The sequence below is a fragment of the Penicillium chermesinum genome (genome assembly GCF_028974085.1).
Source record: "Penicillium chermesinum strain IBT 19713 chromosome Unknown utg000007l:1.0-2695246.0:1.0-2697696.0, whole genome shotgun sequence".
Lineage (NCBI taxonomy): Eukaryota > Fungi > Ascomycota > Eurotiomycetes > Eurotiales > Aspergillaceae > Penicillium > Penicillium chermesinum.
In genome coordinates, this window is record NW_026695317.1 from 1,366,509 (window position 1) to 1,380,504 (window position 13,996).

General features: G+C 52.6%; 7 protein-coding genes across 7 annotated transcripts; 3 read left to right on the plus strand and 4 right to left on the minus strand.

Moving 5' to 3' along the window:
* Positions 1-352: 352 nt before the first annotated feature.
* N7468_009232 (uncharacterized protein) lies at positions 353-2,188 on the plus strand (the record flags this gene model as incomplete). The annotated part of the gene is made up of 1 exon (XM_058478528.1): positions 353-2,188. The coding sequence occupies one exon, from the start codon at positions 353-355 to the stop codon at positions 2,186-2,188; it is 1,836 nt and encodes a 611-aa protein (XP_058326858.1).
* A 499-nt stretch (positions 2,189-2,687) lies between these two features.
* N7468_009233 (uncharacterized protein) lies at positions 2,688-3,461 on the plus strand (the record flags this gene model as incomplete). Its single annotated transcript, XM_058478529.1, has 1 exon — positions 2,688-3,461. One exon carries the CDS (start codon positions 2,688-2,690, stop codon positions 3,459-3,461), a length of 774 nt encoding a protein of 257 aa, XP_058326859.1.
* A 558-nt stretch (positions 3,462-4,019) lies between these two features.
* N7468_009234 (putative C6 transcription factor (OTam)) lies at positions 4,020-6,159 on the minus strand (the record flags this gene model as incomplete). The annotated part of the gene is made up of 3 exons (XM_058478530.1): positions 4,020-5,729; positions 5,805-5,842; positions 5,898-6,159. The coding sequence occupies 3 exons, from the start codon at positions 6,157-6,159 to the stop codon at positions 4,020-4,022; spliced, it is 2,010 nt and encodes a 669-aa protein (XP_058326860.1).
* A 1,594-nt stretch (positions 6,160-7,753) lies between these two features.
* N7468_009235 (DNA-directed RNA polymerase II subunit RPB4) lies at positions 7,754-8,390 on the minus strand (the record flags this gene model as incomplete). The annotated part of the gene is made up of 3 exons (XM_058478531.1): positions 7,754-7,881; positions 7,985-8,112; positions 8,191-8,390. 3 exons carry the CDS (start codon positions 8,388-8,390, stop codon positions 7,754-7,756), a joined length of 456 nt encoding a protein of 151 aa, XP_058326861.1.
* A 621-nt stretch (positions 8,391-9,011) lies between these two features.
* trm5 (tRNA (guanine) methyltransferase) lies at positions 9,012-10,639 on the minus strand (the record flags this gene model as incomplete). The annotated part of the gene is made up of 4 exons (XM_058478532.1): positions 9,012-9,976; positions 10,023-10,100; positions 10,203-10,304; positions 10,357-10,639. The coding sequence occupies 4 exons, from the start codon at positions 10,637-10,639 to the stop codon at positions 9,012-9,014; spliced, it is 1,428 nt and encodes a 475-aa protein (XP_058326862.1).
* A 436-nt stretch (positions 10,640-11,075) lies between these two features.
* Positions 11,076-12,181, minus strand: N7468_009237 (uncharacterized protein; the record flags this gene model as incomplete). Its single annotated transcript, XM_058478533.1, has 2 exons — positions 11,076-11,944; positions 12,004-12,181. The coding sequence occupies 2 exons, from the start codon at positions 12,179-12,181 to the stop codon at positions 11,076-11,078; spliced, it is 1,047 nt and encodes a 348-aa protein (XP_058326863.1).
* Positions 12,182-12,629: 448 nt separating this feature from the next.
* Positions 12,630-13,936, plus strand: N7468_009238 (uncharacterized protein; the record flags this gene model as incomplete). The annotated part of the gene is made up of 2 exons (XM_058478534.1): positions 12,630-13,432; positions 13,510-13,936. The coding sequence occupies 2 exons, from the start codon at positions 12,630-12,632 to the stop codon at positions 13,934-13,936; spliced, it is 1,230 nt and encodes a 409-aa protein (XP_058326864.1).
* Between the last annotated feature and the right edge of the window lie 60 nt (positions 13,937-13,996).

Consider the following 13,996-nt stretch of genomic DNA (forward strand, 5'->3'; position numbering starts at 1 on the left):
AGCAGCCACGGCTGCCGCAGTGGATCTCAGCCTCCTGATCCCCCCCAAAATGGGGTCGAACTGGGCTTTCTTTTTACGAGCTGTGCGAAACCTGCTCCTGATTGTTGAGACGTTCAGATCAGCACGCTATAGGATACCTCTTTTGAAAATCGTGATGTACACGAGTGGTGAAAATTAACGCCTTGCAGTCCCTAATACTCGAGACGTGGCTTCCGCAGTCCATCGCGCCCCCAGACGGCCTTGTCTGGGAGTTTTTCTTTTTTTTTTCCATCGTCAACCCATTAACCTGGCGACAACCCTGGGGGTGGTACATCCAGGGTAGCATTCACTTTGGACACGAATTATATCCAAAATGTCACCCATTGTTCGCCACATCCGCCTTTCGCTTTTGAATATAGTTGAGGCTCTGCGATCAGGCGCGGGTCAACAGAACTATCGGCTTCTGAAAGGCGTCCCAGAGGGCTCAAGGAGGCAATGGACCACCCTTGGCATAGCCACGGCGGCTCTTCTATTCATCTGGTATGTGATGTCAGGCTCACCTCTCCCCGCAACCTTCAATCGAACCTTTGTCGCATACCACGATGAACTGTGTGAGCACCCCGTCGTGCGGCTCCACAAAGATGCCTTGCTAGCATTTAACGAAACCCTCAAGCGCCAGTCGACTTCTTTGCCGGAAGCTGAGGCGGAATACCGACGACGATACAACATGCCCCCACCTCCGCATTTTGACAAGTGGTACGACTTCGCGAAGGAGCGCAACACCGTCTTGATTGATGAGTTCGACACGATATACCATACCTTGCTGCCCTTCTGGGGCCTGTCGCCTGCGATAATTCGGTCGCGCATTCGGGAGGACTTGGGGGCCAATAACTTTGCTATGGGCATCACCATTCGCGATGGGAGGCCGACGGACTTTGGTGAACAGCAAGGCGGCTTCCAGCGAAATGCCACGATAAAGCAGCTTGGGATGATCGCGCAGTGGCTACCGGATCTGGATCTGCAATTCAATGCCCATGATGAGCCGCGGGTGGTTGTTTCGCACGAGGATTTACACCGGCTCATCACTGCGGGCCGCGCATCGCAGACCCGGTTGAACGAAAACTCGTCGCTTTCGAATGCGTTCTCCGGAAATCGCCTGGAGCCTATTGCAGAGGTTTTCAAGAGCAGATTTAATAATATCGAGCGCCAAGAAACTTGGCTGGTGGCCAAGCAATCATGCCCGCCCGACAGCCCAGTAAGAAGCCTCGAGGGGAATGCCCCCGATAACAGCAGCGCCTTCGCCATCGAGCCCTTAGGGTTCATCTCCAACCAAACCGCTGCCAGTGACCTTTGTAATAACCCATCGTTGCGCCACCGACTCGGTGTCTTCAAGAAACCCAATTCCTTCAAGGTGACGAACGAGCTCACGCCAATGTTCTCCATGTCCCATCCGTCTTCGTTTCAGGATGTTGCCGTCCCCTCGCCATTCTACTATGAAGGGATCTCGGCTTTTGATGAGACGGCCTCGGTTCCATGGGATTCAAAGAAAGGACAAGTGTATTGGCGAGGAGCGACCACCGGAGGCCACAGCTTCCACGACAGCTGGCGGGGGCTGCTCCGACAGCAAATTGTCGGGAACCTAACCCAGCCCGAATCACCACGATACACCCTGGAGAAGAAAGAAAACTCGGCTTGCAAGATTGGAACGGAAGAAGGGTGGGAAGTTCGCGAAGCCAACGAGGCCGAGATTCGAGAGTATTTCAACACCTATTTCGTGGACATTCAAGACTGCGACGATGATTGCCCCGCGGAGGAAGCCTACTTCCAGGTTGTGGACCATGACGACCAGAACGAGGCTTGGAAATACAAGTACCTCTTGGATATGGACGGCCATGCGTATAGCGGCCGCTTTTATGCCCTTCTGCGCAGCAAGAGTGTTCCGCTGAAGGTCACTTTCTTCCGCGAATGGCATGAGAATGTGCTGTTCCCGTGGGTGCACTACGTCCCACTGAACAAGGATGCTCAGGAGATCCCTGAGATCATCCGATTCTTCGAGAACGATCCTGCTGGCCAGGAAATTGCGAAAAGGATTGGTGCGGAGGGCCAGTCATGGGCTGCGAAGGCAATCAGGAACGATGATATGGATGTCTATATGTTTCGACTCATGTTAGAGTATGTTCTCTCCGTGACGAAGCTCCAGACACACTAGGCACTGACATTTTCTTTAGATATGCACGTGTGCAGGATGACCGACGAGAAAGCTTGGGTTTCCTGTAATTGGGTCCGTCAGAGTAATGTAGCTATAGTAGAAAAAGATACCCCCTTGTTCAGTTTAAGAATGAATTTTACTTCAAGATGTACTACCGATATTTCTCCATTCGAGTTACTTCTTCTAAATCGTAATATATCACTACGTAATTGTGAATTCTTGTCGGTATTCGGTCAGAATTCCTTATCATTCAATTGAACAAGAATTTCCAAGCCGAGCAGAGACATGGTAAACGATGAGAGGGGGGTAAATGGAGGTCGAAACTGCGTTTGAGCGACAGTGCCCTTTGGCGTGAATGAAAAGCTGGGTGGTGCGTTTGTCCTGTGGCAATTGGTCTGGGTATAAAATCAACGACGCCCGTCCACTATAAGGCACACCCTTTTCCTTTTCTCAATAACCTATCTTGGTCGGGAACACATGCGAAGCGATTCGTCATTAAATGGCTGAACCAGCGGGAACAGCAGCAGACCTGGGGCACGTCCCTGCCACCCCGCGCTCCCATGATCACGCCGTCGTCGGTCACCCTCTAACGCATGCGACTTCGACGCAGAGGGCCTCCTGCTATCAGTGTTTTTTGTCGGCGGTACGCGAGGAGAATTCGGATGAAAATCGTACAGCAGGACACTTCACTTGGCAGTGCGTATGGGAGACCACTTCTAGGAAGTGTTTGGGCTGCGCGCAGATACAATGTCTTCCGATTCCGAAGGGAATACAGGGCGATTGGCAGGTTTTCAACGATATCCTCGATTGGGGGTATAACGCTCACCCCGGGGCGATGATGATTTCCACTATCGGGCCCGACTATACGTGGATGGATTGGGGTCATAACGCAATTAAAGCTATACATCGCGAGTCCCGAATCTTAGCTCGTGTGATGGTAGATGTTATTCAGGAATACGCCAACGACAACGGCTATAAGCTGTCATCAGATAAGAAGAAGGCTCGCCTTGCCCGGTTAGCGTATGATGAACGGATGGAGCAGAAACGTGCTAATAGGATTCGTGTCCTCCAACTACGGGCCGGGATCACGCCTACACTGGCGAAGACATTGATACGACTGGAGCCTGGGGATTCCCTTTTCCCTGTGGTTCAAGCTGGGATCCGGTCATTTTTCATGGGCGTCGCATTGGGAGCCATCGCAGATGGGGAGCCGCAGTATACGGCAGAGCTGATCCGGGATACTTGGCAGTGTTTTGGGGATCCCACGGTGTAGGCTGTTGCTGAGGAGTTGGTATGGACTCCCCATAAGTGGATTCATATGTTGAGACCTCCGTCCACTAGAATGTTCTCGGTAGCTTCTAAGCAGAGACCAATTGCATGACCTCAAATCCCACAAAACACCCTTGCTTGCCGATGCCAGTGCCACCTAGGAAATCGTATCTAGAAGGGCGAGCCCTTCATTTCAAATACAATCACGCTCGCTTTCTCTACCAGGTTGCCATATTCTGACCTTAAGTGGAGGAGAGACAGAATAATCATTGTGTGAATCATGATTCATAGATCTATGTACCAAACCCTGTATCTATAGACAAAAAAATCCATTTCCGAAAGGAATTCATTCCATCATGCTAAGAAAGCCGTCATTTTCGTACGTAGTACATCCACACAGTGCATGCATAGATTCATAAGATCGCTTCATAAGTTCCAACGCCAAAAGGGGATATCGAGAAAAAGAGGCAGAAAACATCAAGACGTAAAGGTAGAGAGCAAAGATGGGAGGGAGGGAGGGAAGGAGATAAGGAGAAGGGGAGAGAAGTTATGCGGCGACAGTTCACATCAACGGAATTTCATTCTCGTCCATGTCACTGACCGAGGTCGCAGGCGAGACTAAGCCGGACATAACAGATGATGTAGGTCCTGCCGCGCTGGGCATGCCGTCCTCAAGTGCGTCGTAGGAAGCGGGACCGGCGTGTGCGCGGGCAGACTTTGTCTGCGCCATGAGTTCATCAATGTTGGGCTTTGGCGGGACGTGCTTGTCCAGGGCAAACGAGTTATCCAGGCTCTCGAGCGCGAAACTCATGAACTCAGCGTTCTTGTGACTGACGCTCAGGGTCCAGCGGTACTCGCAGAGACGGACACGGTAGAATTCCGCCTCTTCGTTCGTGGGAGCAGTCACGCGGAGGAGCATACCGAAGGAGCCGATGAGGGAGAAGTTCGTGCGCGAGCATGCAGGCCAAAAAGAGCGCAGGTGGGCGGGGCGGAGGCGGTTGACGAAATCCATGGCGGAGATCAAGCGGGTCTTCGCCGCAGAGCGGCAAATGTGGGCGAGGTAAGAGTCCGTGCCTTCGGTGGTGAGGGAGCGGACGATGCAGCGGTGGAGGGTGATTTCAGTGGCAAAATAGGCGAGGTGGAGGGCACCGTTGCGGGCGTGCTCGTCGGTGATGGTTTCGACTAGCTCGCCGGTCGATGTCTCCATCTTCAACGATGCAGGGAGGGAGGAGAACCATTCTTTGAGTCGGATCTGCGCAGGCTTGGCCTTGTCCAGGATTATGCGGGTTCGCTGGTTGCCGGCAGCGTTAAAGTCTTCGATGGACTGGAGAGTGTAGAAGCGATCAAGAATATCGGAGAGAATGGTGGTGAGGGCGACCATGTGGCAGAAGAGGAGAGGCCCGTGACCGACAGCGGCTTCGTCGTGGGCAGAGTCGGTGCCGGACGCAAAGGCGTCTGTGAAATCCTGTTCTACGAGATCCTTGACAGTCCAGTTGGTTGCGAAGATCTGCGATGGCCGCCCATGAACGAGCGAGGACCACTTGTCCTGTCGATACAACGCCCAAGCAAGCCGTTTTCGGAGGCCCTTCTCCCAATCCTTCATACGCCAGTTCGAGCAATCCTGGTGCAAACCCAACTCGAATCCAGCAGTGACCAGCTGGCCATTGAGAGAAGCCGTAGCCAATGTCGACTTCTGGGTGAGCAGCAATCCCGCTTGAATCGTAGATATACTAGGGAAAGGAAGAGACTCCAGCAACAGTTTCAACGCAGTACTCTCCAGTCTCGCAGCATCCGGTCGGCGAGCAGTCTGCGAAGAAGTACCGACATCCACGAATTTCAGCGTCAATACATACACCGCGGCAAGAAGCAACGGTGATAATTGACGGCGTTCCCGGTACGATTGACGGAAGGCATCTTCCATCAAGATCGGGAACGAGGGGTGCACATGCTCGAAAAACTTTTCAATCAACGTAGCACCGTACGGAGCAACCAGGCCCTCGATCACATCGAGTGACACGGCCTGCGAGTCCCCGATAGGAACAGTGTTGACGACCCTCATGTAGGTATAGTCGTCGTCAGCGCACCTTCGGATACGAGCTGCGGAGAAAGTGCACTCGTCAAATTCGTCCAAGGGTAAATATTCCAGCAGGGCAGGTTCGAGCTCCGTGGTCATGCCAATGTGCTGTGTGGTCTGGTTGAAGAACCCGGGACGGATCATAGCATGACTTTGCTTTGGAGAAAGGATCTCTTCCTCAGGCGCTGATTGTGCTGACTGGACGGTGGATGGCCTGGTACATTTGATGAGTATGTTGAATGGGTCAACTGATGCAGGGAATATGGAGCATACCGTTTGACCGATTCCAGGTCCGCGGCAGAGTCGTCTAACTTCCTCTTTTAGAGGGGGCGTCCCCGGCCGTCAAGGTGAAGGTGCAATCTTGACGGTGGAAATCGCAGGAGTAGCACTTGTTAACCATTTCATTCATTGCGCAACGGCTTTTTCTACGGAGGCAGGCGTCGCAGCTCGCTCCATCCCGGAATGGGAAACGTTGAATGTTGGAATGGACCGACAAGGGGGACGAGGTCAAGTTTGTTGCCGACCCTGTCCGGCGGTGGAAGGCTGAAGGTGAATGATGAGGTTGAGTATAGGCCGGGGAGGTTGCAGTACCCGCGGAAGAGGGCTGGATCGTGATAGCGGTAGCCATCATGCGAGCGGCCCAGATAAAGCAGGTAGCTAACAAGGATTATGCAGCACGATGTCACTCTACTCCTTCGCAGATAGGGCAAGGACGTGATCGGAGATAGAGGATTGATAGCTTGAAAGTTCACGTAAAAAGGGCCCAGGATGTTCTGAGACTCTGGGGCTCCACGACACTAACTCCGCAAAGAATCGGGTCTGGGGCTGGATTTCCAAGAATGTAGTTTTTTTCCTTTAAAGATTTATCTTTAATCTGACTACGTTGAATACAATGGTTAGCTGTCATTCGACGAGGCAGGAGGGTGAGATAAGAGGGGAGAACGCACGATATCAGAGCTTATCAGAGCCTAGAAAAAACGGTGCGTTATCTCCGATGATCAATCAGCCAAGCAGGATCTTTAGATGTATTTACGGAGAGCACGCGAGAGATTGCACAAGGATTAGGTGACGGGTGGTTCGCTCCGTCATCCCTGGGGAATCCTGTGAATTGCGTTCGAGTGCTGAATCCAAGGAATAAGTTTGAACGAAAGAGAAAAAGAGAGGAAGGGGGGGGAAGTAAGACTACATGATGACATCGATATAGATTGGATTGGTATGGACGAGCCCGGGGACGACCAGATGATCGCCTTTTTGCTCTCGTAACAGAATTGGCAGAATTACCAGATGCGATGCCAATTATGGCTTTGAAATTGTCAAACCAGATAACATCTGCGTCGCTCATTGGGCCGGTCGGACGAGCCTCCATCCTTATTACGTACAAATGAATCCTCAGGGCCCCCGCCTTAGTCATGATTTCCATCGGGATAGAGAGGCGCTGGGAAAGACAAAAAAAAAAACGAGATGAACCCTCATGCAAGATAGAGGGCGGACTGAGGTCTGAAAAAAAAACAAGATGAGACAGTGTGGGGGAAACTTCCCCGGATGAGTACGCAATCGATCTTGGATCATGCTCATAAGGGGCAAATGGTCAAACACTCCACGGAGCACAAAAGTCCTAGATCCCCACAGCCAATCAGCGGCCAGTGATAACGGCCTCAGCAGCAACCAATCACGGTACTCTGATCAGCGTGGGGATGCAGGAAACGTGATTTAAACGGGGAACAATTTTAGGTGAGTTAAACCAGCCGCGCCCCACACACGGAGAAGGCGACGCAATCCCCGGCATGTGAGGACTTGCCTATTGCCTAATAGCAGCTTCGCTCTGGGTGGCCGCCCAATTCTCATGTAATAGTAAGGGTCCTCGACCTCGGAACCCAATAACACACCGCTTATAGTACAAAGGGTAAACCCGGGTTTTCACTCCGGCCTATACTGGTTTCTAAACTGCGCGTCCATTTGTCATAGAATTTCCTCTCGCCCGACAGGTCATTTAGCAGTTGCCATTTAGCAGACATAAGGTGGGACCGGCTCAATATCTGAACTGCTTGCTCGACTGCTTATTCAATCCCCAGTGTCGTATAATCATCTCCCAACGCCATGCTTCCGAAAATGTAAAATCAAAGGGAGAGAAAAAAAAAAGAGAAAAAGCCCAATGAGCCAGATGCAGTGCACTTCTTAGAAAAGGCACATGCATGAGCCATGCTAGTATGTCCGTATGCGATTTACTGAGCGAAGTTGCGCAGCTTGGTCAACTCGTCCAGCAACTCTTGCAGGGCTTCATCGGAAATCTTGTTCTGGAGGCTGGGGATGAGGGACTTGGCCTCCTCGGAATTGTCGCAGCACAGACTGCCTAGAAAAGAGAAGATGCGTCGTTAATATATTATCCTGTCGAGGGTCTCGTGCCGAGGTTGACGCCTGACTCGGCGTAATGTACATGGGGGAACCAAGCTTACCCAACTGTGAGCGCTCGAACATCTCCAGTTCAGTGTGCGAACTCAAAAGGCGCTCGACAGCCTTGATGTTCTCCTCATTCTGAAAGCGCGCGAAGGTATCGAGGTAGTTCAGTGTCTTACGGAGGTTCCTGGCGCGCCACGCGGTTAGTATAATCTCAGCTCCAAGCTCCAGCGCGTTGGCCTGCGGAATCAGGTGTGTAACTTACTCAGACTCCTCATACTCCCGCCCGTCGCGACGCTTGTTGGCGAGCACTTTGTGGATGACCAGACGGGCCTCAGAGTTGGATAAGGTGTGGGTATTCTGGTCCCCGCCTAGCTTGAGGACCGCACCAGCCTCAAGCTCGCCCTGAGTAACGGTGCGCGGGCGCGAGGTCGAGGGGGGAAGTTGCGGGGGTTGAATGCTCATTTTGTCGTCGTTCCAGTGCGTGTTTGGCTCGACAGAGGCTGGGCAAAAGATTGGAGATCCTGGTGTTCGCGGTCAAGAAATTTACGGGTGGGCAGTCTCTGGAACCAATCAAGGATATATAGAATTATTAATAGCCTGTTCCGGATCAGCGTTTGCATGATCAAGAGCCGCCGGTGAAGCTTTCGTAGGATCTTCTGCTGGCCAAAAAAGGGCGGTGAAATACTCACCGCTTTTCCATAAGGAAGCAACGAGGCTCTCAGATTGGGACGAGCATGAACAAACAACTGGTGGATACTTATGGGACCTCGAGGGACTCGACAGCTGACATGCCGTCCAGAAAAAGGCATCACAGTGAATAGCGGAGACCTCTTATGCCAAGAATCAGTTTTGACAGTCGTCCCTGGGAATGCTCCCATGCTATGCTTCCAGGATATAACGTTACATCAATTCTCTCGCTAACCTATAGGAAGCCTTTATTACAATACTCACAAGGTTTCTAACTAACTGAGAACCTATCCGTGGATGCTTGAACATGTGTCTTTGGCTATAGAGTAGGGTATCGAATTTGCTTTTGTCTACTTATGCTTCTCCAAACGCCTCCAATGCGACTGAACACTGTATCTACACCTTCCGGAAAGCAACGTCTGCCGGCAGCCGGAAGCTTGCACAGAACATCTGCTTATTGGGGCTGACAAGCCGCACATTGTGGATTGCCAACTCAACGTCTGGGTTGCCACTGCCTCCAACTCGGTCCTCGGTGGTGATCGTATACCCGATGCGTTCAGAGACGCGCTGGCAGACATCGATGTGATCATCCAACTCATTCTCCGAGTGGCCAGAGAAACAGTAGACATGAACCATAGGCAATTTTCGAGAGGTATGAGGGGCAAACAAAGACTCCTTGCCGGCATAGAGGCCTTGGAAGGCGTCAAGGAACTCAATAGCAGTGGCAGGCAGATTCATGACATAGTGGTCAACAAAGGATGGCCGGTCATAAACCTGAGGCGGAGGCTTTGGGTGTTCGTCCTTGCCCTCTGCATTTGCCTTCGATCTGCGAATCTTGGGCTGGATCTTCACCGTCACTGGGTCAGACTCGAGCAGAGACTTAGCTGAGAACTTGATAAATTCACGCCCGTCCATATTGAATGGGGTGACGAAATCTTTGACCTTGTTTCGGACAATTGCATCCTGCATGACCTCATAGCCGTGGGGGTTGAGATCGTTGGCCCAAACGAAGATCCTCTTGCGTCCAGCGGGGACCGCAAAGGGTCCGACCCCGGCCATCACGTCGCAGACCATCTGACCCGGCTGGAATTTCTCCACTAGACGGCGGTGCTCGGTCTCCAAGCGGCTGTTCCAGTACACGCGAGCGTAGTCGAAGCGGAACTCGCAATCCTGCTCGTGCTGGATAACATTCAGGTCGCTGTCGCCAGCCAGCAATTCGAAGGGAAAGGTGCGGAATTGACTCTGTGAGCCGACATCTTCGATTTTGTTAATGACAGTGCGCACGGCGCTGTTTTTGTCTTTGATGACTTCGGCAATCAAGTGCTTATACGGTAGATATTGGTCTCGGAGATTGAGGTGTGCTGCGCTAGTTAGTACCGAGTGTCACGATGTTGGGCAGAAACCTACCTACGTGCCCCACCAACGTGAAGCCCTGAGGGATCTCTTGCATTTGGTCTTCCGGGAGAATAGCATTCATGATCTCAGCTAGACAGAGGTTAGCAACTTCCTTAGAAAAGAAAAAAAATAAAAAAATAAAACAATAAAAAGCGAGAAATGCATAGCGCGTCCAAAAGGGTGAACCCATACCATAAGTCCAATAATCATATTCCAAAGTCAATTCAAAAGGCCCAACAGAGACGGATCCCTTCTCCACAAGCTTGCTCACAGTAGGCGACCACGTAGATTTATCTATGCGCCCGCATCAGCCTCGTCTCTCGCGCAAGTCCAGCTACCAACATACCATCGTGCTTCAACCCCTCCCTTAGTAAGAGTGCTTTGCGCATAACACCTTCCTCATCCTTCACATCACGTATTATATTCATTCGAGGGAGATTGAGGAGATCAGAGGAATTCGACAGTGCCTGGCGGATCTTCGAGATTTCGGAGTTCTTGAAGACCCTCGCGGCGGCGATCGGCGACGATCTGCGGAAAAACGATCGGTCGAGGGTGCGCATTGCGCGATTAACAGGCGGGCGGAACATGGTGGAGGTGGCCTGTTGGGGCGCTTCTTTGCTTGACTCCATTGAAAAGGAGATTGGCCTGAGGAGTTTACGAGGGCGCTTGGACTGGGGAGAATTTATCGATAGCGGAATTTATTTCTTATCGCTCACGCAAGCGACCCTGACCGCCTTCGTATAGATCGGCCCTTGACCCTTCACTGAAGGAGATGCGAGTACGAGAACTTCGAATCATGGAAGTATATGGCAGGTTTACCTACTTTGATCACCTATCTATGGGCCTCGACCAGTGTCCCGAGGTCATTGTCTTCGCGCTGAGTCATATCCAGAAACTGTAGAATGTTTGAACCTGAGCATGAAGAGACTTCAATCGTGACATCGTTACCATTATTAACTCGCTATTATAGGGAGATCCTGGGGTTGGATAAAAATACAGCCTCAGATAAAAGGAAAAGCTCGATGCAAACCGAATGACCCGAAACTGGAGAAAGTAAGAGAAACTTCAAGGAATTTTATTCGCCATATTCCGGAGTTCAACCTGCGCCTTCAAGTTAGTGTTGCGCTCCTTCAATTTAACAATTTCTTCATCCTTCTTCTTGATTGCGGTCCGTAATATGTCACGGCTGCGAATAATGCCCTGGTTCTTCTTATTTTCACGGTTCACTAACTCGATAATCTCATCCCGCGCATTGTTGGGTATTACAACGTCGAGGCGGTCCAGGATGCTCATGATATGTTGAGACAGGCTGCACGAATCTGCGCGTGAATCCGAGCTGAGCACGTCGCGATATTTTGTTGGTGTAGGCGTCATGCAAACCTCCGCCGAGGCAGGAGGAAAGCGAGATGAAAAGCTTGCAGGTGGTGATTCTGAAGCCGTGTCTGCGATCATTGAGGAACGCCCAGATGGCAAATCTGCGAATTTGCGCTTGCCTGGGGAAGAAGTCTTCGGCGTTCGTGGGACTTTCGTCGGCGACTCTGGGTGGAAGTTGGGTTGCGACATGAACGAATTGTTTTCGGTCATAATGGAAGTCGCTTCGACATATTCTTCATTATCGGAGTCATCCCAACCGAACTCGTCGGTGTCTTCGGCCATCATTCGTGCCTTGGCACTCGTGGGTGGTGTCTTGAATTGAGTTATCTTGAGCTGAGTGCGGGGTGTTGTGTCAAGTGCCTTGCGCTCTGTATGGGGCCTCTCAGTTTGAGGGGTAAGAAGACCGATATTTGAAAACTCGTCATTTGGCTTCGTCGGGGTTTGTAATATAGGGTCGAGCTCTGATCTGTTATTCGCGAGAATGACGGCTTTGGCCCGGATCTGGGCATCGTCGTCCCACAGGAAGAAGCCACATTTAGGCTGTTTCTGGCAGGTGTAGACTGATCGGGCATCTGTCAGTTGGTGCGCTCCGTTTCTGTGCTTTTCCAATGTAACTTACACCATCTTCCGTGGTTTTTGCCAACCTTCTTCACCTGGAATCGGACGGCTTGCGGGCGATCGGCGCAGTTGCAACACCAGACACCCTCCTTGTAGAGTCCGTTAAGTCTTTTGATAGTGCGCGGCGAGCGAGGAGTGCCGGGCACACTCGATACTGTCCTGGTAGGCGAAGCCATCATGCTGTCGAGTCCAACGGCCCGAAGTTGAAGATGCTAGAACAGCAAAGAGACTGAGGAAGCATTTTGTTGCCCGGGGAGACTCTTATCGCTTATCGCCCCCGCACTGGAACGTCCACTTTTAAACGTGATCCACATTCCCCGGGATACAACTTCCTGGCCAGAGTGAAAGAAATTGTAGGGCTGGCCGACTTATATGCATAGTACGGTAAGCATATTCCCTCTTGTATATAATTTATAACCTTGCCCAAGTTCAACAGAACATATCTCCCTACACCATCCATGTCAGACGCAATGGCGTCATTGGGGAGCTCCAAACGCCACCTTCGAGTCCAAGCCTCAACCCCACGCTCTGGATATAACATCCATAAATCTCCTTACTAGTACACAATTACCTGCCATCCCAGAATACCCTACCCATGATCCGACCGAAACTCCCGTCCATCCCACCATGGACTCTTCTCCCCACCTCTCCTCCCTCCCCCCTGAACTCCTTGTCCACATCTCCTGCTTCCTCCAGCCCGCCGACCTAAACACCCTCACCCGCACAAACAGCTCCTTCCACGCCCTCCTCAACCACACCCTCTACCGCCAAAATGCCGTCGCTAACAACAGTACCGCGCTCTTCTGGGCCGCAACCCACAACAACCCCCGCACAGCCCTCGCCAGTCTAGCCGCCCATGCCGACATCCACCACCGCATCGACGCCGACGCAACCCTAAAAGGCTGCACCCCGCTCCTCCTCGCCGCCTACCACAACCACCCCGCCATCCTCTCCCTGCTCCTCTCCCCGACCGACGCAAACCCCAATGCCCGCGACAGAGTCTACCTGCGCTCCCCGCTCGCCTGGGCCGTGAAAGCCAACCACGAGCGCATCGTCCGCATCCTCCTCCGCGACGACCGCACAGACGTCAACCTGCCCGACCGCAACGGCGACACCCCGCTCATGACCGCCGCCATCACCAAGAACTGGGACCTGATGTCCGCACTGCTGCTGAGCGGGCGCGCGAACCCGCGGCTGGCGAATAAGCGGGGCGCGACGGCGCTTGCGTGTGCAGCGCGGGACGGCGACGGCGACGAGCATGTGGAGCTGTTGCTTGCGGCGCACCTCCGGCTGATCCTGGACGGGGACGACGGGGCGGAGCACTGCCAGGCGGTGTTCTTCAATGCGGCGATCACGGGGCGGACGGAGATCGTGGGGTATCTGGTTCGGTATTTTGGGGAGCGGCTGGATCCGAATGGGGGGCGCGGGGGGTATGGGCGTGGGGTATTCTCGATTGCGGCGGAGCGAGAGCAGATTGGGGTTGTCAGGGAATTGTTGGGTGGGAGAGGACGGATCCGAATATTCGGGATAATTGGCAGCATCAGACACCGCTGTTTGTGGCGGCGGCGAGGGGCCGCGGGGAGGTGCTGAGTGTGTTGCTGGAGAGTGAGCGGGTGGATTTGGAGCTAGCGGATGTGCATGGGACGACGCCGTTGGCGGAGGCGGTTAGTCAATGTCGTGTGGAGGCTGTGAGGAAGCTTGTAAGTGGACGCAGGAAGGCGAATCCGAATGTTACAGATGATAATGGGGATACGCCGCTGCTTCGGGCTACGTTGTTGGGGCAGCTGGAGCTCGTGGATGCGCTGCTTCAGGCGGATGGCATTGATCCGCGTCTACGGGGTGGAGATGGGAGAACGGCGATGGACGTTGCGGTTGATTCTGGATACCCATGCATAGCGGCGCGATTGAAGGAGTTCTTAGCTCATTCTTCTTGAATCTAACCATCTATCTCTTAAGAACGAAAACGATACGCCGGATGTTAATGTGTAAATCAT